This window comes from Elgaria multicarinata, chromosome 16 (genome assembly GCF_023053635.1).
Source record: "Elgaria multicarinata webbii isolate HBS135686 ecotype San Diego chromosome 16, rElgMul1.1.pri, whole genome shotgun sequence".
NCBI lineage: Eukaryota > Metazoa > Chordata > Lepidosauria > Squamata > Anguidae > Elgaria > Elgaria multicarinata.
Genome location: NC_086186.1, coordinates 1,894,682 through 1,907,916, shown reverse-complemented (window position 1 = coordinate 1,907,916; position 13,235 = coordinate 1,894,682). Strand labels below are relative to the sequence as shown.

At 45.4% G+C, this 13,235-nt stretch overlaps 2 protein-coding genes across 14 annotated transcripts in view; one reads left to right on the top strand and one right to left on the bottom strand.

Annotated features, from left to right (window-relative positions):
• The window catches only part of TMEM266 (transmembrane protein 266), a 56,105-nt gene that overhangs the window by 41,041 nt on the left and 1,829 nt on the right, over positions 1 to 13,235 (bottom strand). The window contains exon 2 of one of the 2 annotated variants that reach the window (XM_063142530.1): positions 6,883 to 7,071. In XM_063142530.1, coding sequence (XP_062998600.1) covers positions 6,883 to 7,071 — 189 coding nt within the window. Of the gene's footprint in view, positions 1 to 6,882; positions 7,072 to 13,235 lie in introns of those variants that run through there. The other variant, XM_063142531.1, reaches the window with a different exon arrangement.
• NRG4 (neuregulin 4) overlaps positions 10,243 to 13,235 on the top strand; it is a 64,383-nt gene continuing 61,390 nt past the window's right edge. For 6 of the 12 annotated variants that reach the window (XM_063142543.1, XM_063142537.1, XM_063142546.1 and 3 more), the window contains exon 1: positions 10,842 to 10,924. Coding sequence is in view for 2 of the 12 variants with exons in the window: in XM_063142534.1 (XP_062998604.1) it covers positions 10,810 to 10,924 (115 nt within the window). In the remaining 10 variants the exon portion in view is untranslated. Of the gene's footprint in view, positions 10,490 to 10,714; positions 10,925 to 13,235 lie in introns of those variants that run through there. The other 6 variants (XM_063142534.1, XM_063142548.1, XM_063142547.1 and 3 more) reach the window with 6 other exon arrangements.

Below are 13,235 nucleotides of genomic sequence, written 5' to 3'. Positions count from 1 at the left end.
AGTAAGACAGCAACCACATTTTTTAAATCAAGCACAGTCTCTTTCCCTCCTATGTACATTCCAGCATAACTAGGACTTGTAGAGGATTCAGCGGTGCAGCTAGGTTATTTTAAATCCTAGACATAATTGTTGTGGTAGGGGGACATTAGATGTATTTCTTTAGCTGAGGTTTCGCAATGGGACAATTGGAAGGTAATTTGGATTCAACAAGAACAAAGAGTCTTGTGGCACTTTAAAAGACTGGCAGATTTATTGTGGCATCAGCTTTCATGGATTAGAGCCATCCCATGAGACGAATGAAGTGTTATCTTCAGTTGGCATATAACACACGCACACGTGTGTGTATCCTAAATATGTCTACCCATACATAAGTCCCATCGAGCTAAATGTATGGGTAGACATATTTAGGATACATAAATATCCTAATTTATGTTAGGATAAATTAGGGGTGGGGTGTGTTTGGCTGGTGGGGGGGAAAGAAGAACAGGGACTGCTGGGGCTTCCCTCTGCAGTCTCTCCCCTCACCTGCTGGGCGTCAGCTGACTGAGTGCTCCACCTCTCCCTAACAGGTACATCTGCAGCCTGCCAGAGGCTGGGAAGGTGGGGTGTGTTTGGCTGGTGGGGGGGAAAGAAGAACAGGGACTGCTGGGGCTTCCCTCTGCAGTCTCTCCCCTCACCTGCTGGGCGTCAGCTGACTGAGTGCTCCACCTCTCCCTAACAGGTACATCTGCAGCCTGCCAGAGGCTGGGAAGGTGGGGTGTGTTTGGCTGGTGGGGGGGAAAGAAGAACAGGGACTGCTGGGGCTTCCCTCTGCAGTCTCTCCCCTCACCTGCTGGGCGTCAGCTGACTGAGTGCTCCACCTCTCCCTAACAGGTATATCTGCAGCCTGCCAGAGGCTGCGCCTCGGCGCGCGCCTCGGCGACGCGCAGAGTGCGCACTTGGCACCGCACTTTGCGGCGCACATAGGAGATACCATACTACTGTACCTGCAAGATCTCCAACCAGCCAACCAGCAGCAAATTGTAAAATACATTTTAATTACTTTTTAATATGTGCCTGGGGAGCTCTGGGGGATACGGGGATGCCCACATAACTGTGGTCACGGGTAGGGGGAGGTATGGTGCTAGGGGAGGAACAGGCCAGATGAGGAGAAGAGGGGACAGATTCCTTACAGCTATTCCCTCTTCTGGTTCCTACCCCAACCGGATAGTTCCTGGTGACCATATCAGCTTGCTCTCGGGTCTGGTGGTGCTGCTGCTGAACGCCAGGTCAGTCCAGAATAAAATCTCCCTCATCCATGATTTGATTGTGGATGAGGGGGCTGACCTGGTATGCATCACTGAGACCTGGGTGGGTGAACTGGGTGGGGTTGCTCTCACCCAGCTCTGCCCTCCTGGGTACTCGGTGCAGCACCAGCACAGACTCGAGGGCCGGGGAGGGGGGGTTGCCGTGGTCTATAGGAATACAATCTCCCTCTCTAGGCTTCCTGTTCAGTCGAGTGCTGGTCTGGAGTGTTTGTACTGTGTGTTGGGTACTCGAGACAGATTAGGGATTCTGCTGGTGTACCGTCCACCCTGCTGCCCAACAGTCTCCCTGCCTGAGCTGACGGAGGTTGTCTCGGACCTGGTGTTGAGGACCCCCAGGATGGTGGTTCTGGGGGATCTCAACTTCCATGCCGAGGCTGCTGTATCCGGAGCGGCTCAGGACTTCATGGCTGCCATGACAACCATGGGGCTGTCTCAACATGTCATCGGCCCAACACATGCAAAGGGACACACACTTGATCTGGTTTTCTCGACTGGACAGGAGGATGGTGATCTGGAAGTGGGGGAACTAACATCTACCCCCTTGTCATGGTCGGATCACTTCCTACTGAGGTTTAGACTCTCGGCGGCCTTTCCCCTCTGCAAGGGTGGGGGGCCTATTAAAATGGTCCGCCCCCGGAGGCTAATGGACTCCGATGGATTCCAGAGGGCTCTGGGGGATTTTCCTGCTGATATGGCCGGTGCTCCTGTCGAAGCCCAGGTCGCTCTGTGGAATGCAGAGATGACTCGGGCGGTTGACACGATCGCGCCCAAGCGTCCTCTCCCTCTGAGCAGAGCCTGGTCAGCTCCTTGGTATACATCTGAGCTGAGGGCGATGAAGCAAGAGGGGAGACGGCTAGAACGCAGGTGGAGGAAAACTCGTGCTGGGTCTGATCGAACACGGGCTAGAGCTCATTATCGAGCCTACTCTGTGGCGGTGAGGGTGGCAAAGAGGCAGTTCTTTTCCACCAGCATTGCGTCTTCTCGGTGTCGTCCGGCGGAGCTTTTCCGAGTGGTTCGTGGCCTGTTACACTCTGGGCCAGGGCGTGAGATAGTTGAACCCTCGGTAGCACGCTGTGACGAGTTTGCACGGCACTTTGAAGATAAAGTCGCTCAGATTCGTCATGAATTGGACACCACACTTAATGCAGCACCACTAGTAGAGGCGTTCAGAGCGCCGTCCGGCTCAGTTTTATTGGATGAGTTTCAGTTATTGAGGCCCGAGGATGTGGACAAGGTGCTTGGCCAAGTCCGGTCGACCACCTGTGTGCTTGACCCTTGCCCCTCGTGGCTCATTACATCAAATAAGGAGGGGATCGCCGGCTGGGTCCAGGAGGTTGTAAATGCCTCCTTGAGAGAGGGAGTGGTGCCGGCCTCTTTAAAAGAGGCGGTAATTAGACCACTCCTGAAGAAGCCTAATCTGGACCCGGAAGATGTTAACAACTACAGGCCGGTGGCTAATATCCCTTTCCTGGGCAAGGTGCTTGAGCGGGTGGTTGCAGGACAACTCCAGGCACTCTTGAATGAAACGGATTATCTAGATCCATTTCAATCGGGTTTCAGGCCTGGTTTTGGAACGGAAACTGCCTTGGTCGCCCTGTGGGATGACCTCTGTCGGGAGAGAGACAGGGGGAGTGCGACCCTGTTGGTTCTCCTGGACCTCTCAGCGGCCTTCGATACCATCGACCATGGTATACTTCTGGATAGGTTGTCTGAACTGGGAGTTGGAGGTACTGCGTTGCAGTGGTTCCGCTCCTACTTGGATGGCCGATTCCAGAAGGTGGTGCTGGGGGATTATTGCTCTGTGCCGTGGCTCCTAAGCCATGGGGTTCCGCAGGGCTCTATTTTATCGCCTATGCTGTTTAACATATACATGAAGCCGCTGGGGGAGGTTATCCGGAGATGTGGACTGAGGTGTCATCAATATGCGGATGACACCCAGCTCTACCTTTCCTTTTCATCAAACCCAGGTGAGGCAGTGACTGTTCTGAACCAGTGCCTGGGCACGGTAATGGACTGGATGAGGGCTAACAAACTGAGACTCAATCCAGACAAGACGGAGGTACTGTTAGCGGGTGGTTCATTTGTCCGGCGAGGTGATGTTTGCCCTGTCCTGGACGGGGTTGCACTCTCCCTAAAGGATCGGGTCCGTAGTTTGGGGGTGCTCTTCGATCCCGAACTGTCACTTGAGGCACAGGTGAACTCAGTGGCAAAGAGCACCTTTTATCAGCTTAGGCTGATATACCAACTGCGCCCTTATCTGGACAGTGATAGCCTAGCTACAGTTATCCATGCTCTGATAACCTCTCGTTTGGATTACTGCAATGCGTTATACGTGGGGCTGCCTTTGAAAACGGTCCGGAAGCTTCAGCTGGTACAAAACAGGGCAGCCCGTTTACTAACAGGGACTGGCTGGCGAGATCACATTACGCCAGTCCTTTTACAACTTCATTGGCTGCCAGTCCAGGTCCGGGCCCGATTCAAAGTGCTGGTATTGACATTTAAAGCCCTAAACGGTTTGGGGCCAGGTTATTTGAAGGAACGCCTCCTCCCATATGTACCTACCCGGACCTTAAGATCATCTACAGGGGCCCTTCTCCGTGAGCCCCTGCCAAAGGAAGTGTGGCAGGTGGCTACTAGGAGGAGGGGTTTCTCCGCTGTGGCACCCCGGTTGTGGAATGAGCTCCCCAGAGAGGTCCGCCTGGCGCCTACACTGTACTCCTTTCGTCGCCAGCTGAAGACCTTTTTATTCACTCAGTATTTTAACACTTAATTTTAACTTAAATTTAAATTATACTGTTTTAACTCTGTATTTTAACCTTATATCAATTTTGCTGCGTGGTTTTATCCTGGTTGTGCTTTTTATATTGTATTTTGTATTTGTATTTTTAACTTGTTGGTTGTTTTATGATGATTTTAATTTTTGTGAACCGCCCAGAGAGCTTCGGCTATTGGGCGGTATAAAAATGTAATAAATAAATAAATAAATAAATAAATGGGACTTTCTCTCTGAAAAGTAGGTATAGGATTGTATATACTTAGTTTCATTTTTCATATGTAATTGCTTTAGCATGAGCTGTAAAACACTCTTCCATCAACAGAAGTCAACTTAAAATCCAGCCCATGGTTACTTTATGCCAATATTATAACTGCTAGAAAACGTTCAAGCAGCTTTAAAAAGACACACAAAAGCGTGTTTATATTGACTTCCAAGCCTTTAAAAAACACATACCCAAATGCAGAACTTTATATCTAGTCTGCTGAAATTAATTTTGGCCCAGCTCTCCATTCTGTCAAGATTATCTTGAATCTTGTTTCTGTCTTCCAAGTTATTAACTACCCCATCCAGCTTGGTGTCATCTGCAAATGTGATGAGTATCTCCTTTAAGTCCCTTCATCCAAGTCATACTACAATCCCCAAGCATACATGGCCCAATAGTATTTTATTGCCCATAATTTCAGGACATAACATTTGCACAAAAGATGGGGCGGGGGAGCAAAGGCTTTCTCCAATCCTCCTTCCTGACTGAAATAAAGAATTATAATGTACTGTTGAATTGTCAAAGAACCAGCAACCCAGTCTTAAACACACTAATACCAAACTTCTCTTCCCAAAGGTGTGATTAGTATCAAATTCATGTGAACACTGAACAGAAGATGGGACAATATAGCTTAATAATATCAACAGTGCATAGTAGAGGCAGGCAGAAGGTGGATCGAGATATATCGGTAGATCTCCAAGTGATCCGCAGGAAATGAAGCATTGGCTTTCAATTTCCAATTACTTAACGAGGGCAACAACAAAGAGGCCCCCTCCGCTCAAATTAGACTGTCAAAGCAAAGAAAGCTTGTGGGAAATCTGGTGTGTGTGTGTGTGTGTGTGTGTGTGTGTATGTGATTTTTGAATGAAACAGACATTCTGATACTGAAAACAGTATCAAGAGTGTTCTGAGCATGTGCTCATAGGCAACCTGTTTCTTAATTCTAAGTGCATGTCCACTCCTCTGGGTCACGATTTTGTAACTGACTCCATCAGGGTGTATCTTGGATTTCTACTTTAAAAACACACACAAGTAGATCCTGGAAGCCTGAAGAATTCCCATCAGTGTCTACACTTTTATCATCAATAACACCACAAACCAAGGCTCAGTACCATACCTCAACTGGTTTTCCATATAAAGGCAGCTACAAATCAACACCTATTCCATGATCTTAACCAACAAGGGAAGAATGGAATCCAGACAGTAACAGTCTGGAGTATCAATGCCAAAAGACAGATTCTTGGGCAGAGGATCAACCATCCCAGGTTACTTTGCCTTCCTGTGGGAGTCATCAACATGCCCAGCAGACATTGGTTCCAACTTCTCCCGATGGTCATGGGTGTCCAACTTTCAAACGAGTTCCTTGCAACTTGCCAAGCAAGCCTACTGCATTAGTAAGTAATGTAGACTGGAATCAGTCCTCAAAACCAGACAAAGTTTGGCCACACTAGTGAAGACATTCTTGGTAGAAGGAAGGTCCTAAATGCAGCTTACAGTAGAGTGCCAAAGCGCTGGAAGTGAAAGATGGGCCTGACTAAATATGTCATCCTTTATATGGGAAGGCCCACAAATATGTGGATGGGATAGTAAAGGGCACATGGTGAAGGCAAGAAGTCACAGGACAGTAAAGGGATATCTTTATTAGGTCTAATGTTCACACAGCAGTATGCCGCATAATGCACTACAAATATTGGATGTGTCATTGCTCCTGTGAAAGGTGTTTCGCTGCTCCTGAGAAATTCTGTTGCCTTATACGGAGTCTGAGCATCTGTCTTCCTAGTCCGCTACTCTGACCTTTCAACTGAAGATGCCAGGGATTTCCCAGAGACTACACAAATGTCTTTTAGGCCCCAGACAAAGATTCTTTTTATTTTCCCAGGTTTTTAATCTTCAATGTATTTTTTAAAAAACCCACTGAGTTTTTAGCACTGCTCTTTAATGTTGTCAACTATTTTATTGATTATTGTTTTACTGTTTTATAACCTACTGCAAATTACCCTGGAATTATTTATTAAAATGTGGTCTACATATTTTATAAATAAAATGCCCCCTCCTCAAATGGCTGCCAGTTCTCATGGCTCCACAGAGCCACCTCCTGCTCTTGAGCGACTGTGGGAGTCACAGACCCTTCAGCGCCCTTGGACTCTCAGCACTGACTTCTTTTACCATAAAAAAAGTCCTCTATAATAGTTGCTCTATACATTCAAGGTGGGAAGAAGATCAGAACAGAACATCTAAAACCATTTTAAAATCTTCCCCAGGGACAGGATCTCTTGGGAGCCAGAAATTAATAGACTGTGAAGCCCAGAAACCAATTGAGGTGCAGTGACATCAGAAGTCTCCTGAACTTAACATCAGTGGGCCTGAAGACCCCTCAGAAAAACAGCAGTGCTGACTTTTAAGTATTATTTTTTCTGGTGGACATTCATGTATTAGCTGGTCTTATTGCTATTTTAAGCACCGGGTTGCAAGCCACACCTTTATCTTACGGAAACGGCAGGATAGCAAGTTTTATAAATAAGTTATTTTGCACTTACCCTTCTCTTTGGTACTCCTCATCCAAATTTGATAAAAGCTGGGAACCTGCTACAGACAGATCTAGTGCAGCAAGCGGTAAATCCCGATAAGCAAAATTAACAAGCGGTACAGGAGCTATGCTTTTGGTCTCTTCTTCTACTTGTTGTGAAATTATTTCAACTTCTGAAACTCCACCTTCTATAGGAGGCCTAACAAAGTCAGCAATGAGAAACAAAAATACATAATCAGCAAGAATCGGCAAGCAGCGACATTCAGATTTAATTTTAAAAATCAATACATTATGCAAGTGTAATTTGTAGTATTGTATAGTAAACAGTATATAAACAGGTTTTATATACCTACCAACATTTGCCACAACAGCCAAAGAGAGCACCACATATACAGGAGGGCAAAATTTATCTAAGATATGAGGCTGAAGTCTCCGCTTGAAAATAACCCTGCGACTGGATATAGAAGGGAATATGATACACAAATTGGTCAATATACCCAATTTGCATCTCAGAGGTGTGGCAAGATCTATTCCAGATTATTGTGATTCACAGGGCAGCGTTGCAGATCCTATTTGGACAACCTGGTTGCATGTTGATCTAGTCATATGAATCACTCTGGCAGTCCTCACAACGGTTATACAAAAACAGCATGCCAATGCATGAATGCAGGTTCTTGGTTGTTTCATAATCAACAGAATGGATGAAGAATCCAAGAAAAGAGTTTGCACAGGCTCCAGACAGAATGGCAGGGATTCCTCATTAATGCAAGCAAAATCTTTCTCCTAATTTGACTCGTGCCGGGATGTAGCTTTATCTATATAGATGCAATATGGAAAATAAATAATGGGATCACCCAGTTTCTTTGCCTTTGCTTAAAAGCAGCCATTACATTGGAGCTGCAGGGCTCAGGGAGGAGGGTTAACCCTTTCTCTGATTAAATTGACACATACACTGAAGCTATGATTAGTCATGGGGGGAGGAAGAAGAGGAGAGGGGAAAGGTATCCCAAACTGCACCCATTTCGCTCTCCTCTGCAGCTAATAGCAGCCTCAGGAATGTGCCGTTTAAAACAGGGGAAACAGTGCTGGGAAAACAGCCTGCTCTTCTGAGGGGCTGCTTTTAAAGCAACACAAAAAGAGAGACATTGGGAGATCCAATCACAGATCTCTATATTGCATCTAGTTTAGCAACAGTAACACAGGACAGGTAGTTAACATTTTGAATAATTACTGTGCTATTCTGCCGAGATGTTACAGCGACTGGGGAGGTACATTTGCTTCCTTATGGAAGCAGTAACAAAAATACTTTACATCCAACATTTCCTTTATGATTTGGCTACAGACATTGCACTGACTCCTCTCTGAAGCAGGTAATCAAAATCCTCTAGTGATTTAAGTGACCTGGATAATCATCTGGATAATATTAATAGCTCACATTCTTCACAAGGAGACAAATTATGCAAGAACCTTTGCCCAAAACAAAGCATCTGGTAAGAGCAAACAGGATGAATTGAAAAAAGGAAGAACCAACCAGAGTACAAATTCTTAAAACATCCTGTGTTTCTAATTACAAGGGAGAAGGGGACAGTTCTTGCATTACATAGGAAGAGCACATTATACATTCTGCACGCGATGGAGGATTTTGAAGCAACATAGCTAGAGATGCTAGGGTTTTTTTGAACAAGTCACCTGCATCCCAGCTAAAGCTACATTCTATGTACTTCAATATCATGTTTAGACTCAGTAAGTTTGGCTCAAAATAAATGGAACTTCCATTGTGCCCACTCAAAGATCATTCCATTCCAATAGATAGTTTGAGAACTTTCTGGTGGTGTTTCTTTAACTACCAGTTGGTAGTTAGAGAAGAGTCTCTGAAGATCTATGAAAGGACTGATCCTGTGAAAAAGCATCTTCAGCATCTGCAAATCCCTGAGTCCATCTGTGGCTCCCCTTTTGTCCGCTCCTTCTAAAGGTCAGAGCCTGGCACTTGGATTGTATCACCAACAGCCCAGAGTACACCAACATATCCCTAATGACATTCTGACTTAGTATAACTTCAGGGTGACTACCACTACCCCAGGCCGATGATAGGACCTCCTTCTTGTCTAGATTGTGCTTCAATATTGGCCCTCATCCAGTCTACTTGGGCCACAGCTAGACCTAAGGTTTATCCTGGGATCATCCAGGGTTCGCCCCTGCCTGAGCACTGGATCCCCTGTGTGTCACCTAGATGAACAGGTTTGACCCCTGGATGATCCAGGGATAAACCTTAGGTCTAGCTATGGCCTTGGATGAAAAAGAGAAATGTAGATACTAAAAAGCCTGGGTGACAAAACAGAACCTCACAGGGCACAGAACAGATGCCAGGAAGTTGAACAGTCCCAAAGCACTATCTTTTGAAATAAGCTGCCCAAGTAAGAATTAAACCACCTTAGTTCAATACCTCTAATCTCCAACCCAGAGTGCCAAGAAATTTACAACAGCCAAGTTTTGCCCATAAAAGTAACCCATGGCTTATTTAACCCATGGTTCACCATCTGCAAGCCCCAAAAGCACATTGTGGGGAACTGCCATTAGCTCCAGTAGCTTGTAGAGTGTTTCCCAGCCCCAGAGCATGTTCTACCTTCTACCCCATGCAAATACGTGACTTCACTAAGTAAGTTTCAGGATTCATTTTCTGCATACATAAAATCTCCAGTCAGTTTCTAAATTCTAGTGCCCACTTTACTATATCTCCAGCTTGTGGGAACATACATTCTACTACCAAGCTACAATCCAACCAAGAGTCCACCGAGGTGACATTTACAATCTTCAGAGGAGGCCCTGCTGCTCGTCATTCCGACACGAAGAGAATGTCGTCATGAAGAACCTCGACAGCGGGGCCTTCTCTGTAGTGGCACCCACCTTCTGGAAAACCCTCCCTCATGTGGTTCATGAGGCGGAAATGTAACATCTTTTAAACGCCTCCTAAAAACCTATCTTTTTAAACAAGCCTTCCCTGGACTGTAACTTATTCTGTTTTTATGTGATTTTTAAAGTTTTAAATTGGATTGTCATATCATGGTTTTAGTTGTAAACTGCCCAGCAAGCCTAGGCTGTTGGGCAGTATAAATATGTTATTAATAAATAAATAAGAAAGGGAGGGAGGGAGGAACTAGGTAAGTGAAACAAGTATGTGAAGAGAGCAATGTCAAAATCTGGCAGGCACTGGCCAAATAGAACACACATTCAACCAAGGAGATATGATTATCCAAGCAAATATGTTTAGACTGAGACAACAGGTGTTACATGCCCAAGCAGTACAAAGAACTGATGCCACATTTATTCTCATGCTCTGCAGCTGTTCACATACGTAAGGAGACAGCATTGTCATTCCACACAGACACCACCCGCCCCGCACAGTGAGGGGAGGAACAACCCTAAAGGTTCTTTAACAACTACATCAACCTCACTGATGGCTAGGAGAGCACAGAGTCCAAATGTCCTTAGGTGAAAGGGCAGCGATAGTGACAACAGCGGGGGGAAACTGAAAAGTGGAGAAACCAAGTAAGAAGGCGTGAAGAGGAAATGAAGATTCACCCTATTCAAAAAGGACCCTCTTCGGGACAGGAAAAATGGTAAGAGTAAGTAATTTACAAATTGGACAGTAGACTTTAACAGAGAATATTCTAATGCTTTTGATATACTGCAAGGAAAAGAATTTCTGCAATGGAAGTTGATTGAGGTTCAATTATCAGAAGCAAGTGGGTCTTATTTATTTTTTTACCCTTATCTTTTGTTTGCACTCCAGAGGGGTGTTGCACAGGCAATGCTGGGAAATACAGCTCCCTCCCTGACAATGGAAAGGGGAGGGACGTAGTACAGAAGCCACCACGAGGATATGCCTGAAAAAGAACCTAAGTAGCTAATATTCTCTCCTGTAGAGCCTCTTCACCACATGCCCCAGTCAGCACTTTATACTGACGCGAGTGTGTTGACCTCCGGAACACTCCACCAGCATTCTTTACCTCTATCCCAAGGAGGACACCGGAGGAGGCATCACCAAACTCTGCGTGAGTACAAACGGTCTTCATATAACTATGAACATATTGCACTTCAAGGCATCCGGCAAGGTGTGTAGATTTCAGTAATACAGAAAAAATGAGCTTGATGGATCCCTCATTTCTCAATGAAGTGGGGAGTGGGTTTTTAAATAGGGGAGAGCTATTATAGGAAGGAAGGAAGGAAGGAAGGAAGGAAGGAAGGAAGCTATTCTCCTTAGAAGTTTCTTGTTCGCATGCTATTTAAGTGTTGTGGCCAAACCTACAATAGTTAAGGTCTCCAGAAATACTGTGGTTTTCCTGTGATATTTAAAAGCATGCTTTGTTTGAAATCAGGCTCTATGAGAAAATCCTGTGGGGCTGGCCGGTGGTTATAATCATTCAGTGGAGAGTTACCCTTTTTGTGATGCAACTGCAGGGGCAATTGCACACAGTCCGGCTGAAATGCAAACATCACGTTCTTTTTTTGGAAAGAACTTTGGAATGCTGGAACTGTGAGGATGTGCTAGCCCTGCTCATAACAAAAGTTCCGGAATGCTCCTCTGTACCCTGCTGCTTACAGAGTGCAAGAAGAATTCTGATGACACAGTCTCATTGCATCTGTGCTCATCAATAGAAATGCATTCAGTGAGAATTGGGGGAGGGTGGTGGGAAACACAGACTTCAAACATACTCTCTGTTGCTGAGCCCAAATCTCTCTATGTCAGGAGTAGGTAGCAGGAGGCCAGTTGTGTGAATGCTTTTATTCACAGTCCCTGAAAATAATATTTCAGGTGTAGGAGCTCTGTAGGCTTAAAAGTTTGCATTTTAATTTCACCAACATGTCAACATGATGGTTCAGGTTGTTGTTTTTAAGGGTATTGACATGTTTTACTGGAGGGTGGGGAGGGGTAACCTCAAGACAAGCTTCCTTATATAGAAAAAATAACCCTCATTCAATCTGCCCTATATCCTCCACACGACCTCAAACAAATAACAAGCAGGACAATTCTATGATAGTAAGCCTGTACTCCTTAGACATTAGCTGGAAAAGAAGTCTCAGACCTGCAAGGTCTCCAAAAAACATTTTTATGCTTTTCTGCCAATTAGTGCAATGCCCTATGGAGCTGCCACTGAAGAAACTTTAGTTCAGAAACATTAGTTAGTATAAAACGTTGCCAAAAGGCTACTAACCAGAGTCATATTCTGGGGAACATGGGTTGGAGGGTGCTGTTGCAACCTGTCCTGCTTGTGGGTTCCTAGCCGACAGCTGGTCAGCCACTGACTGCTGAACAGAGAGCTGAACTGGATGAACCCCTGGTCTGATCCAGCATGGCCCTTCTTATGTTCTTATGTACACTGCTCCTGTACAAGCTTCTCTGGCTACAAGTTAATTTCTGGGTCCAAAAAGAGAGAACTAGCCTCAAGATGCTGAAAGATGCTAAGAAACCCAACTGGTTTTAGCTCAATATATTAGTAATGGCCTTCCTCGGTGGTTATAAAAGGAGACAATACGTTTGTCTAGTATATCATCACTAAAATCACTCTCCTTTTTATAGTCCCCGAGGAAGGTCATTATTAATATATTGGCTTCTTAAAGAATAAAAACTATTTCTTCAGCATCTTGAGATTAGTTCTCCCTTTTGGGATCTATTGTACTTTCTAGCTTCTGGGTATAATTTGAGGTGCTGAATACCACTTTCCATTTAATGTCAACTAACTTTTTATTTTCAATTCTGGTTCTTATTAGTGTTAGCTGCCCTGAGCAACATTTCCTTTGTGGAAAGGTGAGGTACAAATTAATTAAATAAAGAAGTACATTTAAAGGGTTTAGGGCCAGGATACTTTATGGGCTGTCTCCCTCTATGCCACTGGTGCAGAACCTCAGGCCCGGAGACCAAATCCAGCCCTTTGGGGTTCCCCACGCGGCCATGCCCCCTTTCCCTGACCCCACCCCTCTTTTCGGTTTCCTGGCATTTGTGCAGTTTTTTCACTAAGACTGAAATGCCTCTCCTAAGACTTAGTTGCTGGAAGCGATAGCTTTAAGCTAAAATATGCTTTTGTCATTGTGGCCACATAACCTTCTGCCTTCAGCCCTGCCCATCATTGGAATGCGGCCCCCGGGAGCATCTCCAAAAGGGAATTTGTCCCTTGGGCTGAAAGAGGTTCTGTACCGCTGCTCTCTACGATCCTGCCTGTCCCCTGGTTGGTGGGGAAAAGGACAAGAAGGGCCTTCTCTGTAACAGCAGTCAATTGAAGCAGTCCCGGCTTTGAGAGATTTCCTTTGGCCCCTCTCTTGTGGCCTTTCACTGTCTTTTGGTTAGACAAACACTTGGGGTGATCT